The 24,863-nt window shown below is 35.8% G+C and overlaps 1 protein-coding gene and 1 non-coding gene across 9 annotated transcripts in view; one reads left to right on the top strand and one right to left on the bottom strand.

The window, feature by feature from the left end:
* Nucleotides 1-24,200, bottom strand: part of Nexn (nexilin F-actin binding protein) — a 44,411-nt gene extending 20,211 nt beyond the window's left edge. For 2 of the 8 annotated variants that reach the window (XM_046443190.2, XM_046443192.2), the window contains exons 1-5: nucleotides 23,996-24,199; nucleotides 4,797-4,872; nucleotides 3,720-3,911; nucleotides 3,105-3,183; nucleotides 2,866-3,014 (exon numbers count right to left, since the gene is read on the bottom strand). In XM_046443190.2, coding sequence (XP_046299146.1) covers nucleotides 2,866-3,014; nucleotides 3,105-3,183; nucleotides 3,720-3,911; nucleotides 4,797-4,823 — 447 coding nt within the window. In that variant the 5' untranslated portion in view covers nucleotides 4,824-4,872; nucleotides 23,996-24,199. Of the gene's footprint in view, nucleotides 1-2,865; nucleotides 3,015-3,104; nucleotides 3,184-3,719; nucleotides 3,912-4,796; nucleotides 4,873-19,852; nucleotides 19,955-23,836; nucleotides 23,895-23,995 lie in introns of those variants that run through there. The other 6 variants (XM_046443191.2, XM_058578946.1, XM_046443194.2 and 3 more) reach the window with 6 other exon arrangements.
* Nucleotides 9,096-9,228, top strand: LOC124092014 (small nucleolar RNA SNORA42/SNORA80 family). The gene has a single exon (XR_006851488.1). It is a non-coding gene; the product is annotated as a small nucleolar RNA SNORA42/SNORA80 family (small nucleolar RNA).
* Nucleotides 24,201-24,863: the final 663 nt, after the last annotated feature.

Raw genomic sequence — 24,863 nt, 5'->3', positions numbered from 1 at the left:
CCCAGATCTTTCTTAGGTTATTATTTGGAGATTTCTTTTAATTTGTGCATTTCAAACAATTACCATAAATTGTTGGTATATTCACAGAGAACAGATTTTCTGATGTTCAATTATGGTGTTGACTTTCAGAAGCCACCATTAAAAAGCTGCTTCCTATTTATTTTGCTTTGAAAGCAAACTCCTTTCTTCCCAAATCACCTTCCTTTTTTCTCTCCTTTCTTTTGAAGATACCCTACTTCAACCAAAACTGTTCTTTTTCTAAATCGACAGACTTTAATTTTATCCATCAACGTATCATTATAGATAACCAGATAATCCCAAATCAAGATTTCCCTCAAATTCTGTCAGTCTTCATTTCTAACAATACACAAGGCACATTCATTTTTAATTCTTTATAATATCCTAGAATCTCAGAACTGGTAATTATCTTGGCTGTCACTCATTCAGCCATCTCCCAAACTCTGGAATCCCTTTTATAGCATCTCTCCTCCCAATCCTGGTGTTACTGGGGATTGAACCCAGGAGCATTCTGCCTGTTAGTTATATTCCTAACACTTTTTTAAAATTTTACTTTGAGACAAGGTTTTGCTAAATTGCCTAGCCTGTCTTCCAACTTAGAATCCTCTTGCCTCAGCCTCCCCAAGTAGCTGAAATTATAGGTGTGCACCACCACACTAGGCTCCTTTTATAGCATTCTTGCATATGGATTTATACAAGTGGACTTTGTAAACAAACATTAAGACTCTTTTTGATTATCTGTACAATCTTGTACTTCTTATATTGAAAGATACATTAAATTATATCAGATTTGAGTGGAAATGTACTTAGGTTTTTAAATTAGACTTACACATTTACAAGATTTTTACTATTAATAATTTGTACCACCTACATGTCCTTAATTTAATAGGTCAAAATTTTATTAACCAAGATTCTCTTGGGCTGGGGATATAGTTCACTTGGTAGAGTGCTTGCCTTGGATGCACAAGGCTCTGGGTTCAATCCCCAGCACCACAAAAACAAAACAAAACAAAACAAAAAAACTCTGACACCCTATCCACGTAGCAAGTATTTGCAATGTTTTCAAAGAAAGTATTTTCAAAAAACAGTTTTTGAAAAACTACTGTCTAAATATTCCATTCTTGAAGTTGAAAGTGAGCCAGAAAGAGTATAAAACAATCAGTGCTGTAAAATAATATAAAAGAAGAGCCCATATACATTCTACTTTCTGCCAAATACCATATATTTGGATTATATATTTATTATATTTTTTATTCTTTTATTTTATAATTTATGATACTGCTAATATAATTAAAGATATATATTTATATATGCTTATATTATTATATATCTATACTATATATTTATATTAATTCTCATGTTATAATTTTATTTCCTTATAAAATTTCATTATAAAATGAATGATAATTTTTATTTACTAGAAGGGGCAGTAGTAAAGCATATAACATTCTTTCTTCAGAAAAGGAGGTACAAAGTAATAAAATATAGTAAATTGCCTTTTTTTTTTTTTTTGTACTGGGGATTGAACTCAGGGGGCACTTGGCCACTGGGCCACATCTCCAGCCATCTTTTGTATTTTATTTAGGGACAGAGTCTCACTGAGTTACTTGGTGCCCTGCTTTTGCTGAGGCTGGCTTTGAACTCCCAATCCTTCTGTCTCAGCCTCCTGAGTCACTGGGATTTCAGGCATGGCCACCATATCTGGCTCCCATTCTTTTTCATAGCTTACCTAACATATGTCATTCTGTGGCTATTTTTGCCATAGAAGTGGTTATTTGCAAAATCAGAGTAAATAAATTTGTTTGATATGCAAGTTTGGCATGTTTTACTTTCAATATACTTTTGAGAAAGTTAGTAGAAACAGAAGGAAGCATTTCAAATAGATTTAAGGTACTTAAATAATTGCTTTTAAAAAACAGCATTTAGGGGCTGAGGTTGTGGCTCAGTGGTAGTAGAGTGCTTGCCTAGCATATATGAGGTACTGGGTTCGATTCTCAGCACCACATATAAATAAATAAATAAGGTCCATTAAAACATCTAAAAAAATTTAAAACCCAGCATTTAAAATTTTTGCTGTTGGTGGGTAGAGTTGTGGATCAGTGGCAGAGCGCTTTCCTAGCATGTGTGAGGCATTGGGTTGATTCTCAGCACCACATACAAATGACTAAAATAAAGGTCCATTGACAACTAAAAAAAAATATTTTTTTTAATATTTATTTTTTAGTTGTAGTTGGACACAATATCTTTATTTATTTATTTTTATGTGGTGCTGAGAATCAAACCCAGGGCCTCGCACGTGCTAGGTGAGCACTCCACTGCTGAGCCACAATTCCAGCCCTAATTTTTTTTAAATGTTTTGCTATTAAAAAATCCAGCATTTGTGTGTATCTGTGTGTGTGAGCGCGCACCCGATGTAAACAGGTTATGTGTGAAATTGTCTTACATCTTTGTAAAATCCTCTAATGTGTCAAGAAAAATTAGAAATGTGGACTATGTAAGGAACATGGAAAGAATCATAAGATCATACAACAAAAATCATCTCAATGTTTCACCTTAAAATGGCACATTCTAGGGTTGGGGATGTAGTGCTTGTTTGGAATATGTGAGACCCTGAATTAAATCTCTAGTACTAAAAAAAAAAGAAAAAGAAAGAAAAAGAAAAGGGCATTTTACCTGTATCCTTCTAGGCATCTGATATTCAGTATTTTATTTAAGATATTATTTTAGGTTAGCTGCTATTATTAGGCTTATATTATATTAAAATGTTTTAAGTAGGCAACATACTGATTAGTCTTTCTTTATACAGTAGTTTCAGAAGAAAATACCAACTTAATATTTAGTGTATACCTGCTCAGCTCTTTTTGCTAATTCACGCTGTATTTTCCTCTTTTCTAACATATCCTGTTCAATTCTGCGTTTTCGTTCCTCCTCCATTCTCTTCCTTTGTTCCTCTTGTCTTTGTTTCTCCATTTCAGCAAATTTACCTTTAACAGTCCCTAAGAATACATTTTTTTAAAAAAATTAATACTTTGTTATGTTTCTTTCTTTTGTAATTTCTTTTACCATTTACCCCTCAAGTTTCTTACCTGTTAGCTTTGGGACATAAGCCTTTTCTACTTTAGAAGTTACCTCTTCCTCATCATCAGAAGCAAGCATCTCTTTAATCTAGATGGTAAAATAAATTAAGATAAACATGTTTAAATTAGAACTAAATCATATTATAGTAGTCCTCCCTCATCTGCAGGAGATATCTTTTAAGACTCCCAATGGATTCCTGAAACTGCAGATAGTACTGAGTGCCATATATATACACATACTGTGGTTTTTACTGTATTTACACACCTATGATAAAGTTTAATTTATAAGTTAGGAATAGTAAGAAATTGACAGTAATTATAAAGTTGAACAATTATAACAATATAATTAATAAAATTTATTAAAAAATTAAGAATTATTTTTTCTGGAATTTTCCATTTAATATTTTTCAGGCTGGTTGACTTTAGATAACTGAAACAGTGGAAAGCAAACCTGAAGATAAGGAGAGACTACTGTCTATGTAAAGTTTAAATTAGCTTACAAACATATTAAAGTATTTTAATTATAATAAATATGAAATGTAACTATGAATAATAAGTAAAATGTAAATTTAAAAGATGAAAATTAATATTTGCATAGAATAAAATAAAATAAAATAAAGTAACCTCCTGCTTTCTCCTGTTCCATTCTCTCTCTCTAATATATTGTTCTTTTCTTCTTTGCTTTTCGTCTCTAGATCTCCTTTGATTTCTTTCTTCCCTGGCTTTCTGCATGGCTTCAAACTTATCCTTTACATCACCCTTGCCAAGTTTTGGCACATAGGATTTTGGGACAGGTTTAGATGAAGAAAGCAGAATCTTCGTTAGAAGAAAATAAAGAGAAGAAAGTTTAAAAAACAAAAGATAGGAAGAAATTAGGTAAAGATAAGAATAAGCAATATAAAAACTACTTATTGAAACAGAAAATAGAAATGAGTTTTAAAACCTTCTTTGCATTATCATAACCTGATTAGATACTATCTACAACTTAAGTATAAAAATGAAATTATAGAAAATATGAGATACATTTTATTAATATAAATATTCATTAATGTAAATTCTATCCATATAAACTGCCTTAGTCCATTTGTGCGTACCGATCTACATAAGCTGAAGGTCAGTAAAATATAAATATCAAATACTGAAGCCAAATGAGAAGCAACCTGTATTTTATTATCCTATTCCATTAATAAAAATTCAGATTTGGCCCAGCGGGGTGGTGCTCAGGAGGCTGAGGTAGGAGGATCATGGATTCAAAGCCAGCTTCAGCAACTCAGTGAGATCCTGTCTCTAAATAAAATATAAAAAAAGGGCTGGGGGCTGGAGTTGTAGCTCAGCAGCAGAGTGCTTGCCTTGCATGTGTGAGGCACTGGGTTCGATTCTCAGCACCACATATAAGTAAGTAAATAAAATAAAGGTCTATAAACAACTAAAAAATATTAAAAAAAAAAAAGAAAGAAAGAAAGAAAGGGGCTGGGATATGGTTCAGTGTGTAAGTACCCCTGGGTTCAAGCCCCAGTACCAGAAAAAAAAAAAAAAAATCAGATTTGACATCTCTTGCTTAAAAGTTACCAAGACTAATTTCAGTAAATTAGATGAAAATGAAAAAAAGGCAGAAGTTCAAGCTTTAAAGTTTAAAACTTAAATCATGTATCATATTCTTGCTGTTTTCCATCTTTTTATTTTTTAATTTTTGAGACTTACCTCAGCCTTTTGGGAAATATCATTCATGTTTGCTCAGTTTGGTTTTGCGCTGATACAGCTTTGTATATTTTTGCACCTGTAAAACATTTGAATATTGTACAAGAATTTTAATAATTTTATTTTTAATGTGTTATGTATTTTTATAAGTAGAAATAGCATATCATTTTCCCCTCAAAAAATGTATGCTAGTACTGAGTTGTGATAACCTTCAACATCTTTTCTCAAGAATCATGGTATGTAAAATACAAGGTGTATGGTATTAAAAAAAATCCCAGAAAGTTAATGTCCTAAAATAGCTTGGTGAACATATCAAGCACGCTTGAAAAATTTGTATTCTATAATTATTTAGTGTATTATTCTATAAATATTAAATCGATTAAGATGACTGGTCATGTAGATATATTCTTCAATATAAAAATTTTTTTATTATTCCTTTTAATTACACCATTTTTGTTTCATGTAATTTCAGGTTCTTTGAAACATGTACCCATTATGATTGCAACATCTTCTTTTAGAATTGATCCTTTAGTTAGTATCAAATTTCCCTCTTCCTTGTGTTGAATTTAACTGATATTAAAATAACTACACCAACTTTTTCAGCTTTACAGTTTGCATTGTGCATAATTTTCTATTTTACTTTCAACCTATTTATGTTTTTATATGTAAAGTTTATCTCTTAATTGGACTTTGGATTTTGCTTTAAAAATAATTCTGTTATCTTTTTTTTATGTAAAGTTTAACTCTTAATTGGACTTTGGATTTTGCTTTAAAAATTCTGTTATCTTTTTTTTTTTTTTTTTGAGATGGGGTCTTACTATGTTGTCCAGGCTGATCTCAAACTCCTGGGCTTAAGTGATTCTCCTGCATCAGCCTTCAGAGTAACTGGATTACAGAGAGGCCTGCATACTAGGTTCAGGAAGCTTTCCTTGAATCTGCTTGGTGCTAGGTCTATGTTAGGACTAGAGATACAAAAAAAAGGCAACATGGTTTCTCTATCTTGTTTTGTATATTCTACTTTAAATGAACATAATAATCATGGTTTATGTGTGTCCAGCAACATTTAATATATATGACATAAAACTGCTGGGTGTGATGGTGCCCACTTGTAATCCCAGCAGATTTTATTTATTTATTTATTTATTTATAGACAGGGTCTCCCTATGATGTCCAGGCTGGTCTCAAACTCCTAGGCTCAAGTGACTGGCCACAGCTTTCTAAGTAGGTGGGACTACAGATGCTCACCACCATATCTGGCTATTTTATTTTTTGATAGGCTTTATTTTTTAGAGCAGCTTAGATTCATAGCAAAATTGAGTGCAAATTACAAATATTCCCCAAATATACCTATCCCCACACATGGACAGCCTCCCTATCTCCCATTTGTTAAACTGTATTGACACCAGAGTCTACTGTTTACATTATGGCTCACTCCTGGTGTATATCTTATGGTTTGGCATGTATCCACCCTTATAGTAGCATACCAAATAGTTTCACTGTTCTAATAATCCTCTGTGCTCTACCCACACATACTCCCTCTTCCCCATAGCAACCTCTGCTGTTTTTACAGTCTCTTTAGTTTTGCCTTTTCCAGAATGTCATATAGTTAAAACTATTGTATTTTACAGTTTGACATATGCTGCTACTGCTTTTTCTTTTTCTTCTTTTTTGGAGTGGTTGAAGAGGTTGTGGTGCTGGAGGTCAAACCCATGGTGTCTCACATTCCAAAACCGTTTTTTCCCTTGCAGCCCTGTGATTTAACTCAGAGCCTCACACGTGCTAGGCAAGTGCGCTACCATTGAGCTACATCCTTCTCCCCTCATATTGATTTCTTTCTTTTTTTTTAATATTTATTTTTTAGTTGTAGTTGGACACAATACCTTTATTTCACTTATTTATTTTTATGTGGTGCTGAGGATCGAACCCAGGGTCTCACATGTGCAAGGTGAGCACTCTACTGCTGAGCCACAACCCCAGCCCTCATATTGATTTCTATCACTGAGTAATATGCATTTAAGTTTCCACTACGAAACGACTTGATAGTTCTTTTTAAATTATTTTTAGTTGTAGATGGACATAATAACTTTATTTTATTTATTTATTTTTATGAGGATCAAATGCAATGTCTTATATGTGTTAAGCAGGTGCTCTATATTCTTGTCTGGATGTACCATTTTATTTATCCATCTTTCTACTGAACAGCATTTTAGTTGCTTCCAAATTTTGGCAATAATAAATAAAATGAAAATTCATGTTGCCCTACATCCTTTCTCATGCTTCAGGTTCTAAGTGTTCTGGATTTCAACCATTCTAATAGTGCAGAATGGTATCTCATTGTCATTTTAGTTGGCATCTTTCTGATGACATGTGTGTTAAGCATCTTTTCATATCCTTATTTGCAATTTGTGTATTTTCTTTAGTGGGTCTCCGTAAGGTTTTTGGCTGATTTTTTTAAAGTTAGGCTGTGTTCTTATTGTTGAGTCTGAAGAGTTCTTTGTATACTTTGGATAACAGTCTTTTCTCTGATATATCTTTTGCAAATATTTTCTCCCAGTCTATACAATAGTTACATGATGAGATGAAGTGAGGTGAATAATGTATACATTGTGATGCAATATTAAGCTACTACTTCTCTCTTTCTCTCTGATGATTCATTCTTCACATAGTAGAAATTTTAAATTTTACAGAAGTCCAGCTTATTGGTTCTTTCTTTCACAGATTGTACCTTTGGTATTATATCTAAAAAGACAATACCAAACTGGAGGTCATCTAGACTTGCCTATGTAATTATCTTCTAGGGTTGTTTTTTTTTTGGTACCAAGGATTGAACTCAGGGGCACTTGCCACTGGGCCACATCCCCAGTCCTATTTTGTGTTTTATTTAGAGACAGGGTCTCACTGAGTTGCTTAGCACCTCACTTTTGCTGAGGCTGGCTTTGAACTTGCAATCCTCCTGCCTCAGCCTCCCAAGCCGTTGGGATTATAGATATGTGCTATCATACCCACCTTCTTCTAGGGGTTTTATAGTTCTGTGTTTTACATCTATTTTGAGTTAAGTTTTGTGAAGGGTATAAGGTCTGTGGCCAGATTCTTTTTTTTTTTGCATGTGGATATCCAGTTGTTCCAGCACCATTTATGGAAAAGACAGTCTTTTCTCCTCTGTATTGATTTTTCTCCTTTGTCAAAGATAAGTCAAATATATTTATGTGGGTCTATTTCTGAAAATTTTATTCTGTCCAAAGATCTATTTGTATATTGTTTCATCAATGCCATACTGTCTTGGTTACTGTGGCTTTATAGTTCAACATTTCCCCCTTACCTGCAGTTTCACCTTCCACAGTTTCAGTTATCCATAGTCAACCATCATCTGAACATATTAAATGGAAAATTCCAGAAATAAATAACTTATAAGTTTTAAATTATATGTCATTCTGAGTAGCATGATGAAATCTTGTGCTGTCCTACTGCATTCTGCTCAAGATATGAATCATTCTTTTGTCCAGCATATCCACAGTATATATACATTACACTATCATTTGTTAGTCACTCAGTAGCTGTCTGGATTATCACATCGACTATTGCAGTATCTCAGTGCTTGTGTTCAAGTAACCCTTGTGTAGTAGCTCAATGCTGCATCACAATGCCTACATTATTCACCTCATTTCATCTCACCATGTAGGCATCATATCTCACATCATCACAAGAAGGGAAATAGAGAACAATAAGCGAATTTGAAAGAGACCCAATTCACATAACTTTTTTTATAGTATATTATTATCATCATTCAGTTTATTATTTGTTATCATTGTTAGCCTCTTATAGTGTCTAACATAAATTAAGCTATATCACAGATATATATGTAAAGGAAAAACCATACTGTGTATAAGGTTCAGTACTATCTGTGGTCTCAGAGATCTGCTGGGGTCTTGGAGCATATCCCTTGCAGATAAGAAGAGACTACTGTATATCTTTAAGTCCAGTGATATCAGTCCTATAGCTTTGTTGTTCTCCTTAAAGACTATGTTAGAGCTGGATGCTGTCATACATGCCTATAATCTGAAGGATTTGGGAGGTGAAGGCAGGAGGATTGCAAGTTCAAGGCCAACCTCAGCAAATTAGTGAGACCCTGTCTCAAAAAGAAAAAAAATCTAAAAAAGGACAGAGCATGTGGCTTAGTGGCAAAGTGTCCTTGGGTTCAATCCCAGTAACACACACACACACACACACACACAAAAAATTGTGTTGATTATTTTGGATCTTTCCCCTCTCTACATAAACTATAGAATCAGTTGCTCAATGTCCACAAAATATCTTGCTAGGAGGCCCATCCCCCTGGGCCTCTTATAGTGTCCTATGCTAGAGCTAACTGTGACCCCGAACCATTGCCTGGCCTCTGTGTCATTAGGCTGCTGGAACTGAAGTGTGTTGCACAGCAGAGAAAAAAAATAACTGCTAGGATTTTTATTGAGATTGCATTGAATCTGTAGACAGATTTGTACTTTTCAATATGCAGGTCTTCCATATCTTTCTGCCAAATTTCTCCATAAACTAATATTGGTCGATGCTACTTGTATTAGTCCATTTTTAATCACTGTGACAAAATACCTGAAGCTGGGTATAAAAAAAGGAACTTATTTAGCTTATAGTTGTGGAGGCTGAAAGTCCAAGATCTGGTGGCCCCACTGGTTCTGTCTCTGGTGAGGTCCTAATAGTAGATGGTATCATGGCAGAAGCACGTGTAAGAGTGAGAGATAACATCACAAGACAGGAAGCCAGTGAGCAATTCAAGGATCAGGTTTAGGCTTTTAAATAACCTACTCTGCCAAAAATAACTCAGGGTCCCATGAGAACTACTAATCTTTTTTTTTAGGGCATACTCCCAGTGACCTAAGGACCTCCCAATTGGCCCAAATACATCACCTCTACCACATCACTGAGGACCAAGCCTCTAACACAAGAACATTGGGTTGACAAACCACATTCAAACCACTGCACTACAATAAATGCTTTTTGAAAAATTTCAATGGTGATTGATTGTTGCTAATATATAGAACTACAATTTTTGTATTGTGATATTATATACTGAAACCCTACTAAAGTAGTTCACTTATTTCTGTTTGTTTTTTTTTAAGATTCCATCAGATTTTCTACATACACAGATAATCACATCACTTGTGAGCACAGTTCATCTTTTTCCCCTGGCTTTCTGTCCCCTACTAGTCTTTCTACATATCACTTCATAATGCTTTCTCTTCTAGACAGACACTATCATTCAGAACTCTCCCAAAAGTGTCTCCCTCTCTTAGATCAGTCAACTAGGGACTGTACCTTGAACATAATAGATGTCAAAAATGTTGCTCGGTGTGGTGACACAAGCCTGGAATCCCAGTGCCTGAGGCTGCTGAGGCAGGAGAATATTGAGTTCCAAGCCAGCCTCAGAAAAATCGATGCACTAAGCAATTCAGGGAGACCCTGTCTCTAAATAAAATACAAAATAGGGCTGGGGTTGTGGCTCAGGGGTTGAGTCCTTTGAGTTCAATCTCCAGCATCCCCTCTCCAAAAAAAAACAAAAAACAATGTAAATGATCATAATTATATTGGTAAAATGTATATTATGAAAAAAAATCAAAATAAATGGCATATGCAGTTTCAATCATTGTCATGAATTTTCTCCAACTCTCTCTTTAGTATCTAAAAGACTTCTATCTGTACTTAGGTTTTTAGGTTTATCTCGTGTGTGTGTGTGTGTGTGTGTGTGTGTATATATATATATTTTTTGGTGCTGGGAATTGAACCCTTTGTCTGGCTAGACAAGCCTCTACCACTGAGCTAAATCCCCAGTCCTAGTATATACATTTTAAAAAATTATAATATTCAACATCTTAGATGTATCAGCCAAATCTACTTTCTTTACCTTTTTATTATGGAAATTTTCAGACATGCAAAATTAAAGAGACTACTCTAATAAACACCCATATATCCATCACCAAGCTTCAACAATAATCAGCTTTCTCCACTGTCTTAAGCAATACAAAATGTTTCATTTGTTTTATGCAATACTTATTTCAGCGCAATATATCTTTAAAGATGCCTTAAATCATACTTTATATTCCAGCTGTTCCTACCACATCCTAGGCTATAATATGAGGTACATCCTCCTATCCATTCAGAATTATGTCCCCACCAGTGCCTTCCATTTTCTCTTGAAATGACTTTAGTGTAACCATTTACTTAAAGTTGAAGCCAGGTGCAGTGGCATTTGCCTGTAATTCCAGCAGCTCAGGAGACTGACACAGGAGGTGAAGTTATAGGTATGCCTCAGTAACTTAGCAAGACCCTTAGTGAGACTCTGTCTAAAAAATTTTAAAAAGGGTTGGGGATGTAGCTCAGTAGTAAATTGCAGCTAGGTGAAATCCCCATACCCGCTCAGTACTTACCCAGATGACAAGTTATTATCTGATGAAGTCATTAATAAAGTAGTGAAAACTTACACATATAAGTAAAATGTAAGGATCTAAAATACATTTTTAAAAAGATTAGAAGGAATGCAAGTTCAAAGGCATCCTCAGCAACTTGGTGAGGCTTTAAGCAGCTCAGCAAGACACTGTCTCTAAATAAAATACAAAAAAAGAGTCAGGGATGTGGCTCAGTGGTAAAGTGTTCTGGGATTCAATCCCTGGTACAAAAAAAAAAAAAAAAAAAAAAAGCCTAGAGTTGCTGTCTACACTGTATAAAAGAAAAGGTTGGAAAACTAACAATTGAACTCCTATATGTCACATACACTAGTTAGTTTGCCTATTATTTCATCAATCTAAAGCAGGTAAGTATGATAGAATTAAGAATAAATGAGGGCTGGGGTTGTGGCTCAGTGGTAGAGCACTCGCCTAACAAGTGTGAGGCCATGGGTTGGATCCTCAGCACACATAAAATAAATAAATAAGTAAAAAAAAAGGTATTGTGTCCAACTACAACTGAAAAACAAATATTAAAAAAATAATAAATGAGCAGAGATTAAATTAGTTAAAATGGATAAATATTAATTTGAGAAACATTTATTTCTAGCCACTGTGGCACACACCTGTAATTTCTGCTACTTGGGAAGGTGAGGTAGAAGGATTGCAAGTTTGAGGCCTGGGAAACTTAGACAAAAAATAAAAAAGGTTGGGGATGTAGCTCAGTGGAGAGTGCCCCTGTTAATGCCAGATACCACAAAAGATACATTTTGACCATCTTTCTGTCTTCTAGATACAGTACTACATAATATAATGATGAATAGGGTAAAATACCTGTTCTCATAGAGGTCAAAGTCTAGATGAGATAAAATATAATTACAAAAGTATAATAAGACTTATTACACTTTTAGTTTATAAAATGTTTAATTAGATAATGTGAAAGTTTATAAACACATAGAAAAATAAACTGTGTGATGTTAAAAAAAATGTGCCTTCTGAAAGAAAAGCTACGAATTACAAGAGGGGGCTTCAAATTTTGGGGGTGCAGGGCTAAGGTGTGGGCCTATTACTGAGGATCCTAGACAAATTTTACTTATATGAATTATTTTTGTAGATATGTAATGTATTAGAAACTTTAAAATAACAATAGTAGTATCATTTAAAATTTTTATTTTTGGATTGCTCATTGCTATTATATAAAAATAAAATAATAGACCTTTTATCCTAAAAATATAAAAATAGCAAACCTCATTGTTATAAACATGAAAAGATTTTATGAAAAATAACTATATTTTCCAAAAAAATTAATCAGAGAGAGTGGCACTGTTTTACATTTTAATAAGTCTCTTTAATTCTGGCTTTATCTGCTTCTACATTCAAACTATTGCAATATATTGTTTTGAATTAAATCTACAAAGAAAACATAATATCATACAGATATATATTTGGAGAAGGAAGGACTTCATTGATTCTTAAAGGGTCCCAGGGTTTTGTTTGGTTCTGAAGATTGAACTCAGAAACTTTTACTACTGAACTACATCCTCAGCCCTTTTTATGTTTTTGGTTTGAGACAAGGTCTCACTAAGCTGCTTAAGGCTTTGATAAGTAATGACATCATCATCATCATCATCATTATTATTTTATTTATTTTTGGAGGTACTAGGAATTGAATCCAGGGCCTCAGTGTGTTAGGCAAATGCTCTACCATTGAGCCATAGCCCCAGCTCAGGGTCTTGGTAAATTGCTGAGGCTGGCTTTGAACTTGTGGTCTTCCTGTTTTAGCCTCCCAAGTCATTGAGTAGCTGGGATTACAAGCATGCCCCACCACACTCAGGTGAACTCCCAAGAGTTCTAAAAGAACATTTGAGATCTGCTGAATTACAGACAAGAACATCCTATCAGATCAAGTTTGTCATGCTAGAAAGGAAGTGGTTACACTATACATTTACTCACAGTATTTTAGAATGCAAAGTGAAAATCAGTTTAACAATTTCTTAAACTCAGTATAAGAAGCCAAAAGATTTTATATCTGAAATCTCATAGGTTTTTTTTGAAGCTAGTGTTAAATAGTTTTTCTTCTGAGTAGGCACATGCAATGTTCTTGGCCACCTTAAAGGGGCAGCAGCAACATAACAATTCAGTCCCACCTGCACTTTCTAAATGAAAGCTCAGGCAGACTAGATGAATTGTCATCAAGAATAAAATTGGGAAAAAGGCCTAGGTGATTCTGAGCATCCTGTGCCTCCCTCTATCTCTGGTGCCTTGAGGTCCTCGAGAGAACACCGGGTCCTCTAGAAAGACAAAAATGGTTTTTAAACTTCAAAAAGAAGCAACACACACACATATTGATATTTGGCTGTATTGAGTATCCAAACCACAGACATGCACCTATGTGGCAAATTTTTCACCTCTAAGTTCTTGGCGGACACAACATCTTTGTATGTATGTGGTGCTGAGGATCGAACCCGGGCCGTACGCATGCCAGGCGAGCGCGCTACCACTTGAGCCACATCCCCAGCCCTTCCTAGGAAATTTTTAAAAATTATTTATTCATTCTTCTTTGTTATATATCACAGCAGAATGTATTTCAGTTCCTAGTACACATAGAGTACAATTTTCCCTGGCTCTGGTTGTACATAAAGTAGTGTCACACCATTTGTGTCTTTATACATGTCCTTAGGGTAATGATGCCCATCTCATTTCACCATCTTTCTTACCCCCATGCCCCTTCCCTTTCCATGTATCCCCTTTGCCTTATCTAAAGTTCTGCTATTCCTCCCATGCTCTCCCCCATCCCCTTTGTGGATCAGCATTCTAATATAAGAAAAAAACATCTGACTTTTGCTTTTTTGGGAAATTGGCTTACTTCATTTAGCATAATATTCTCCATCTGCACCCATCTATCTGCAAATGTCCTAATTTTATTCTCTTTTTATGCTGAATAATATTCCATTGTGTATATATACCACAGTTTCTTAGTCCACTCATCTATTGAAGAGCATCTAGCCTGGTTTCACAAATTAGCTATTATAAATTTTGCTGCTATAAACATTGAAAAAAAAAAGAATAAAATTGGGCTGGGGCTGTAGCTCAGGGCTAGGGCTGTAGCTCAGTGGTAGAGTGCCCGCCTTGCACACGTGAGGCACTGGGTTCGTTCCTCAGCACCACGTAAAAATAAATAAAGATATTGTCTATCTACAACTAAAAAAATATTTTAAAAAAGAATAAAATTAAGCCAGTCATGGTGGCGCATACCTTTGTAATCCCAGCAGCTAAGACAGGAGAATCGAGAGTTCAAAGCTAGCCTCAGCAACATCGAGGCACTAAGCAGCTCAGTGAGACCCTGTCTCTAATAAAATACAAAATAGGGCTGGGGATGTGACTTAGCAGTTGAGTGCCAAAAAAGAAAAAAATAATAATAATAAGATTAATGTCTGCACACACATGAAAGAAAGACAGAAATATAATTAAACACTAACTAAAGGGTAAGGTTGAATGTGGTTCATCAATAAGAGTTTGGTCACAGTTAAGGATGATAAAAGATGGGATGATAAATGGATTTAGTAAGCTAGTCTGTCATATTAAATATTCATATTAAATGAAGGTAAAATATTCACCAGAGTTTATAGGAAATATTGCAATACTAATATAGGCTGTATGTGATTTATCAAAAGAGTTGCATTTTTTTTCAAATTTGACAGATTAGATCTTTATTTATAAGACAGTATCTTTCTTAGAAGAATCTACCATGTGCCAAACATTATGCCCTTATGAATAAAAATGAATAAGAGATAAACCCTTATTATAAATCAAGTATCTTTGGTGAGAAAAATAGACAGGACCACAACTGATTGTTATAATACAAAGTCTTAGGTGCTATAATAGTAATATTATAGCAGAGCTATAGAAACATGGAAAAGAGTACAGTGTGGTTAAGGAATGGATTCAGTTAAAAAGGTTTCAAAGAGATGATGACATGAGTTAAAGAATAAGTAGGATTTCACAAAGTAGAAAAGGAAGTAAGGCACATAAACAGAAGAACCAATATTAACAAAACTACTAATGCCTGAGAATTTGCAAGTTTGTGGAGCTATGAATTGTCCAATGATTATAGCTAAATGTGAAATATAGGCTGGGCACTGGCTAGAAAGATTGCTGAATGCCATAATAATAAAAACTTTAGACTTGATACTATAGGCAATGGGTACAAAGATTTCTTTAAAATATTTTTAAGATGTTGATTGACCTTTATTTCATTCATTTATTTATATGCAGTGATGAGAATCAAACCCAGTGCCTCACACATGCTAGACCAGCCTGCAACAAAGATTTTTTAAGCTGGAGCATGACCTAATCTGTATGTATTCTAGGAGGGTAAAAAATAAAAGACTGTTCTAGCAGCGCAGAGAATGGAGTAAAATGGGGAAAGGCTAGTAAGAGGAGAGCAAATACAATGATCTTGGCAAGAGAAGGCAAGGAACTGAATTATGATAGTAGCATTAGGAATGAAAAGTCAGAATAGACATTTTAGGAGTGGAATTGAAAGGACATGGCGACCCATATTAACAAATTTATTAATCTCCTACTATATGCCAGGCAACTATCCTAGGCTCTAGGGATATGAAAGTGAACAAAAAGACAAAGTCCCTTTGTGAAACTTACGTTGTAGTGGGGACACTATAGAAAGAACTTTGATCAATTTGATTTGAAGGGATAGAAGTGAGGAGATAACTACTGCCAAGAATTAACCCAAGGACTGGGGTTATAGATCAGTGGTAGAGTGCTCACTTCACACGTTGTGAAACACTGAATTCGATCCTCAGCACCCCATAAAAAAAATAAAGGTATTGTATCCATCTGCAACTAAAAAAAAAAGAATGAACCCAAGCTGGGTGTCATGGTGCATGCTTATAATCCCAGGGACTTGGGAGGCTGAGACAGAAGGATGCAAGTTCCAAGACCAGCTTCGGCAATTTAGCAAGACCCTGTCTCAAAAAAAAAAAAAAAAAGGTGAGGAGGAAGGGGCTTGGGATGTGGCTTAGTGGTTTAACCCCTCTGGGTTCGTTCTTCAGTTATACACCTGTAACCTGTACTCCCAGTGACTGGGGAGGCTGAGGCAACTTAGTGAAACCCTCTCTCAAAATTAAAGAAATTAGAAAACCTCAGCAATTTAGTGAGACCCTCTCTCAAAATTAAAGAAATTAGAAAAAATTGGGGAGGCGGCGCTGAGAGTGTAGCTTAGTGCCAGTGTGTCTCTGGATTCAATCTCTAGTATCACAAAAGCAATAAAAAAAAAAAAAAAGAAAAGAAACCCTCTAAAAAACAAGATTTCTAGTTGGAGCCAAATGGGTTACCATTGAGATTAAATTTAAAAGTATGTTTAAGTCAGAAAATGAACTGTTTTGAACAGGTTTTATTGCCTGCCAAAATTTATTTGAGGCCAGGCATGGTGGCTTGCACCTGTCATCTCAGAGACTTGGGAGATTGAGGCAGGAGGATCACAAGTTCAAGACCAGCCTCAGCAATTTAGTGAGGCCCTGAGCAACTTAGCAAGACCCTATCTCAAAATAAAAAATGGGCCCAGAATGTAGCTCAGTGGTAAAGATCCCCTGGGTTCAATTTCCAGTACCTTCCCTTGCAAAATTAAATTTTGGGTCTGGTTGTGCATAGATTAAGAATCATGGAATTTTAGAACTCATTTTCTAAGAACCTTACAAATCATCTAGTTCAACAATTCAACCCCTTCATTTACCATATAAAGAAATGAGAGGCAGAAAGATATTCAACGACTTATCCAAGGTTACAAGCTGCTGAGTAGTGGAACAAGGAACTAGATTCCAGGTTTCCTAACTTAGTCACTCTGTCATTCAATATTATTACCTATTTTAAGTACATGAAACATTACACATATGTAAATAACATGCTCAATGGCAATATTAATGTTGGTATCAATTTTCATTGTACTTATGAAAAATAGGCTTTGAGAAGTTTTTAAAAATGACTTAATTGCTTGATAAAATGTTTCTAGAATAAAATAATTTCCAGGTAAGATATTAAGATATGAAGTCAAGCCATGAGAGAATAAGTCTAATAGTAGAATGTAACAGTAAGTATAACATATTTTTGGGAGGCTACTGGGGATTGAACCCAAGGCCACATTCATACTAAGTACATATTTTACCACTGAGCACTGCCACCCATAACAAATTTTTCTTAAAATATGAATGTCAATGATTCAGTTATAGAATTTATTTACATCTATGTTTAACTTCTAATTTTCATAATTTTTATTAATTTCCCTTCACTTTTTAGATATGCAATTGAAATATTTCAAGAATAGCAAATAATGCAAGAATCAAAAGAATTTGAAATCATAGCTCTCTATTATTTAAAATAGCTGTTTCACTGTATTATTATCTCCTTTTCCAAGGAGAATAGAATTGTCAAGATAGTGACTGTTTTAAATCTGCATTTTTAAAAATTTGAAATATATTTTTTATTTGTTCTTTTTAGTTATACATGACAATAGAATTTTTGTTATTGTTGTTTTTGGCACTGGGGATTGAACTCAGGGGCACTCAAGAACTGAGCCACATCTCCAGCCCTATTTAGTATTTTATTTAAAGACAAGGTCTCACTGAGTTGCTTAGTACCTTGTTTTGCTGAGGCTGGCTTTGAACACGTGATCCTCCTGCCTCAGCCTCCCTGAGCAGCTGGGATTACAGGCATGCACCATCACGCCTGGCAGTAAAACGTATTTTGACATACTATATATCATGGAATATAACTTCCCATTTTTGTGATTGTACATGATATGTAGTTACATTGGTCGTGTATTCATATATGAACATAGGAAAGTTATGTCCAATTCATTCTACTGCCTTTCCCCTTCCCATCCCCCCACCATTCCCCCTACTCCCCCCTGTCCAATCTGGTGAACCTCCTCCAATGCCCCTCTCCTCACCTATTTTGAGTCACCATCCACATATCAGAGAGAACATTCAGTCTTTAATTTTGGGGATTGGCTTATTTCACTTAGCATAATAACCTCCAGTTCCATCCATTTACTGGCAAATACCATAATTTCATTCTTCTTCTTTTTTTTAAATTTATTTTTTAGTTGTAGTTGGACTCAATATCTTTATTTGTTTATTTTTATGTGGTGCTGAGGATCGAACCCAGGCCCTTGCACGTGCTAGGCGAGCGCTCTACTGCTGAGTCACAACCACAGCCCAATTTCATTCTTATTTAAGGCTGAATAATATTCATATATATATATATATATATCTCATATTTTCTTTATCCATTTATCTGTTAAAGGGCACCTATGTTGGATCCATAGATTAGCTATTGTGAATTGAGCTGCTATGAACATTGATATGGCTGCATCACTTTAGTATGCTGATTTTAAGTTCTTTGGGTATAAACTGAGGAGTGGGATAACTGGGTCAAATGATGGTTCCGTTTCAAGTTTTTTGAGGAATCCGCATACTGCTTTTCCCAGTGGTTTCACCAATTTTTAGTCCCACCAGCAATGTATGAATGTACCTTTCTCCCCACATCCTCGCCAACATTGTTATCTGTCTTCTTGATAATTGCCATTCTGACTGGAAAGAGATAAAATCTCAGTGTAGTTTTAATTTGCATTTCTATAATTGCTAGTGATTTTTGAACATTTTTCATATATTTGTTGACCATTCGTATTTCTTCTTCTGTGAAGTGTCTGTTCAGTTCTTTTGCACATTAAATCTGTATTGCATTGAACTCAAGCAAATTCTTCATCTCAACTTTTAAGAAAGGTTTAATTCAAACACTGAACTATGTACTTCAAGTAAATGTTAAAACCTAATTCTTACAGTCTTTGGAATAAACAACAAATTGTTTATAGCTTCATAAAATGCAATCCTAATTTTTTATCATTTTTTACTTGTGCAAGAAACATAAATATAACTTCACTGTATCTATTTAACAAAGTTGCAACTTTATTCTTTAAAAATTAAGCTACAAAACCCATCATAGGGGGTGGGGCTGTGACTCAGAGGTAGCTCACTTGCGTGACGTGTGTGAGGCTCTGGGTTCGATTCTCAGCACCACATATAAATAAATAAAATAAAGGTCCATCAGCAACTAAAAAAAATTGGAAAATCCTTCATAAACTTCATCATAACTTAAAAATATGAAATAAGATCTAATTTTACCTATTGAAATAGTGAGAATTTTCCTTCCTACCAATACACAATTCCTCACTGAAAACCAAGAATCTTACTTTCAACCTGCTTTGACATTCTTCTCTAACAATTATATATAATATTTTGCTTTCATAAAACTATATATGATACTTTTCAAAGTATATTCACCATACTATGAGCCCTGAAAGATAAGAATTGCTCAATCCTCTCAATATCCTTAGTGTTTCACACAATATCAAGTACAAGCTCAATTTATATTTGATGAATGACAAATAACAGAAAAACTGTGGATCTAAAACAGCCCAAATAAGATATGATTGACATCTACAAAAGGAAGGTTCATGATAGCTAACTAAATAATAGTAGAAGATAAAAGGGGGCGGGTTATTCTAAATATCATAGACAAACAATCAGTAACCTGGGGCTTCAGGAAGTTGTCTTTCCAAGCAAATGGCCGTGATAACTGCTGGAGGAGTCTGGGCCTCTTCAGCCTCTCTACAAAGTGGAAGATGATCTTTCACTGAAAAACATAGCTGGGAATTAGAAGACCTAGACCTCTGTCTCCAAACAAGTCAGTGGGGTAAGGAGGCAGAAGAATGGTAAATAAGTACTTAACTTCTATTTATAGCAAGCTCTAGGAGTCACAAAAACATGTAAGGTACAAGCACCCAGTTCTAAGCCCAGCAGACTTTCTATCATATCATCCTTCCTTCAGACTTGCCCTAATACATACCAGATCAGGGAACTGCATATTCAAGTGTCTAGGGCCAGGTAATATAAATGCTATGTAATGCAACTGAAGGTAACATAAATGAGTATGATTAGTTGTAAAACAATAGGGGATCATGGAGACTATGTCAAATGGAGAATGTATACCCTGTCTAGGGCAACCACTGCTTGGTTCCAAAGTGTTGCTACTATGTAGAAATGTTGCCCCAATTTTGCCCAGATTTTCCAGTTTTTCAAGACAGAATGTAAATCCATATTTTAATGTAAAAAGTACCAATATTTAGGCATTTCTATGGCTTAGAAGTTTCTTTTGATTTTCAATTTGTGGTTCCATTATCTAAATGAATGGAACACAGTGAGGAAAATGAAAAGGGACAAAGGGGAGACCCAATTTGATCAGAAAAAGAAAGAATCAAAGAGGAAGAAAGGATAGGAAAGGAGCACAGAGAGGAAGGCAGAAGCAAATCTCACTAACCTCAAAACCTACCTATGGAGTCCCACCCAATTTACTTGTCTTCTAATTTGAGAACAAAGAGGAAGAGACTCTGGAGGGGGAAAAAAAAAGGAGGAATAAAGAATCTGTTGAACTGTTGAGCACTTACTAGATGGAAGCTAATACATCAGATGCTTTCCAAGATGCTTTCATTGAGATATGACAATACAAGCGGAAAAAAATCCTTTGTAAGCAGAAAAGACTAGAAAATACTAACAACAGAAGTGTCAGATTATGCGAACACCTTTTTATGTTCTGCATAATTTTTTTAGGGGAGAAAGAGAGAGAGAGAGAGAGAGGGGGAGAGAGAGAGAGAATGAATCTTTTTTTTTTTCTGTAGATGAACACAACACAATGCCTTTTTTTTTTTTAATGTGGTGCTGAGAATTGAACCCAGGTCCCACCCATGTTAAGGGAGCACTCTACCGCCGAGCCACAATCCCAGCCCCATGTTATGCATAAATTTTAACCATAAGTATAATATAGTTGTATTAACTTTATAACACAAGTAATAACTACGAGTTAAGGTAAATTTCTGGGTTAAAATCTGCTTACCCTAGGGCTGGGGCTGTAGCTCAGTGGTAGAGCACCTGCCTTGCATGTGTGAGACCCTGGGTTCAATCCCCAGCACCACATAAAAATAAAGATATTGTGACCATCTACAACTTAAGAAAATATATGTGTGTGTATATATATGTATATGTATGTATATATGTATATGTGTGTATGTATGTATGTGTGTGTGTGTGTGTGTATATATATATATATATATATATATATATATGAAATCTGCCTACCCTAGAATGTACAAAATATATACAAGTGTTGGAGCATTTGCTTAGCATGCACAAGCCCTGGGTTCAATCCACAGCACAAGTCATACATATACACACACATACACACACACACAAGTACAGGACCATAAATTAAGTCAAACTAAACATTGAATATTTATGTAAAAGAATAAAATATAACAATTTCAAATATGTGTAATATGTAACTATGCAATTAGAAAATCAGAAGAGAGACCATGAAAGAAACTTCACAGGTGATATGAACTACAAATTGAATAAATAAGAAAAGAAATACGTGAAATTGTTAAGAAATGTTTGTAAGTCATTCTCCCTCTGAATTATAAACTACCAAGATTTTTTTGTGTGTATGATTTTTTGTGTGTGGTGTACAAAATTATAAAATATGCTAAAAGACCTCTTTTTGCAAAAACTTTTAGACAACTGCCCATCTCCTATATACAACTCTCATGTTTATTTTTATTAAAAAATTTTTTTTAGTTGTTGATGGACCTTTATTGTATTTGTATGGTGCTGAGAATCGAACCTAGTGCTTCGCACATGCTAGGCCCCTCTCATGTATATTTGAATTCTTTTTTATTCTAGGGCTTTTCAAAATAACAGTTTAATTTTTTTAATGAACAAAGTATATTATTCCATGCCACTTTGGTTGTAAGCAATCTCAATCCCCAATTCTCTTCCAAACATACATATTTAGTTTTCATTTTATTCATGAGTAAAACCTTAACCTAAATACTTCAAGTGAAATTTTAGGGGAAAAATACTGTTCAAAAACCTAGATAATGCATTCCTTTGTTGGTGCTAAATATAGTCATCTCAAGATGACATACATTTTGACAATGATCTGCCTTACATGTCAAATTTTCAAAAATAGCACAGATTCTCATTTTAAAGTGAGCAGGAAAAATTGCTACTCACTATTTTAATTGAAAATGGATTTGAAAGTGAAAATTGCCAATTAAAACTGGATTACATCAGTAACCATATAAAGGAAAACTGGATTTAAAATAATTTTGTTGTGGTTTTTGCTTAGGGCTCTTTAAATGAGTTGTTGGCAGGTAGAATAAAGAACTTCACACTATTTCAAAAAATCATTCATGGAAGCATCACCAAAATATAAAATACCTTCAGAAATAGGTGCTAATAGCTGTGAGGAAGAAGAAGCTTAAACCAGTTACATCAATAATCAAAGTTCATTTACACAAAATACTCCTTCCTCTAAAAACCCTTTCCTTCATTTGATTACACATTTTTTTTTCCCCTTAGCAATACTCTAAAACTCAAAAGAACTTCAGATATCTATGTTTCAAGTTTCCTTATGGCAACAATTTAACCCATAAAAGGATTTTAGGGGTGCAAATTATGCGGTCCACTCAATAATGTGTGACTAAGTTGGTTTAAATACTCAAAATTATTTAATCACAGTATCCACCACATACTTATGTTATGACTCGAAGACCAGTGGGCCCGTATTATATGAACTCATTAACAAAATTTAGCTGATGAATGATGTTCTCATCGCTTTGGTCAGATAACTAACTTCTTTCTATGGTTTACTTCTTTTCTCCACCTGCCTCTTTCTCAAGGACAGACATTTTGTTAGGACATATCCTAATGCTATTTTTACCGTGTTATCTCTCTCTCCCAACTCTTTGTTCACGTTGTAGCCTTTAATAAATATAAAATAAATATCTTGAAGTCATTGCAATAACCAACTAAACACTCAATTTGATTACTTTTCTTGCAAATGCCAATAATAATAAATCTTTAGTATTTATAGAACGTTTCCAGTTTACAAAGACCAGTTGGCGTTATCAAATGCATATATAGACAAGGGACTTCTCAAGAGGTTACTACATTCTTCTCTTCAACTTTGAGCTCTATTTGCTCGATCTCCAGCATCCCACGTCGGTTAGACTTAAAAAAAAAATAAAAAAAAAAAAAACCCACCATCCCCCCCCACCACCACCAACAACAAAAAAACAGTTTTGGAGACGATAGGCTGTTAAATCACATATTTCATTCCCAGCTTCCATAGGGGCCGATCAGGAATGATTCTTAAATAATGGCACTGCTGGTGGAGACGTAGACCGCTGGGGCGCGTGGCGGGGGATCGCAGTGAACTTTACCCTCTCGGACCCCAAAGGGACAAGCAAGGAGACAGGCACCCACTCTTTTCCTGCAGTAGTACAGGAGAGCATCCAAAACACGACCGACAAGGCAAGGCAGAGAAGAAGCAAGGGAGGGGAGCAGGGAATCGCAATCAGAAGCCAGAGGCAGGAACACCGAGATGGCGAGGCCAACCCGAGCCCACAAGACGCAGCCCCGAGGGTCGCAGCCTTCTGGCCGGAAACCGAAGCCTACTTACAGCTGGATGGAACCCGGTGCGCTCTAGTGCTGCAGCGGAGCCGGCCAGGAGCCTGGGCGTCCGGAGCGCCTCTTTGCTGCCGCTGCTTCCACAAGCGCCAGGGGATCCGACACCTCGGTCTTCACCACCCCCATTCCACGTTACCCCAAACCCTCTTACCCTTCAGGAACTGGTGACAAGCTTAGGTCCTCTTTGAGTGCGGAGAGATTGTGCGCGTCCGGCGCTTGGGTGTGGGTAGGGGTCTGGGAGTTCTGACCGCAGCCACTGCTGCTCCAGTCGCTGGGAGCCCTCTGGCTGCCGCCACCGCCGCCGCCGCCGTCCCCAGCAGCAAGTTTCCATAAAAGTCCTGGTGCGCAGCCTGTTCCCGCATTCCAGACGGGCCCAGCGCCGGCTGCAGCTGTTCCAAAACACAAGGCCAGTTCCCCCACCCCCCCACCCCCACCGTATCACCCAGAGAAGGGTGGAGAGTCCTGAAAGGCGAGCAAGCGGGCGGTGGCTGCCAACTTTCCGCCAGAACTTGCCTGTTGCCCGGCCATGAGTGCCTGAACTGATCCCCAACCTTGGGCCTGCCTCCACCTACAGCAGGGCCCAGAGAAGTGAGGCTGCCTGTCCCTTGGGAAAGGAATGATGCTAGAATGATCATCCCTAGACTGCTTCCTTACAACCTGTTTGCCCGAGACCCACTTCTCTCATTTTTCTACCTACTTTTTTTTTTTTTTTTGTATCAGGGATTGAACCCAGGGGCGCTTAGCCACTGAGCCACATCACATCCCCAGCCCTTTTTTGTATTTTATTTAGAGACAGGGTCTCCCTGAGTTGCTAAGTGTCTGGCCAAGTTGCTGAGGCTGGCTTTGAATTCACGATCCTTCAGCCTCCTGAGCCGCTGGGGTTACAGGCGTGCACCACCACACTCAGCAACCTGTTTTCACTTCTAATCAAATAGGGAAGCTATTATATTATTATTGTTGTTGTTGTTATTTGTGGTGCTGGGGATTGAACCCAGGGCCTTGTGCATGCAAGGCAAGCA

Source organism: Marmota monax, unplaced genomic scaffold (assembly GCF_021218885.2).
Source record: "Marmota monax isolate L192 unplaced genomic scaffold, Marmota_monax_Labrador192_F-V1.1 WCK01_AAM20220418_F8-fsc00046, whole genome shotgun sequence".
Classification (NCBI taxonomy): Eukaryota; Metazoa; Chordata; class Mammalia; order Rodentia; family Sciuridae; genus Marmota; species Marmota monax.
Note: the sequence above shows the minus strand (reverse complement) of the source record. Positions and strands in the feature narration are given on the sequence as shown.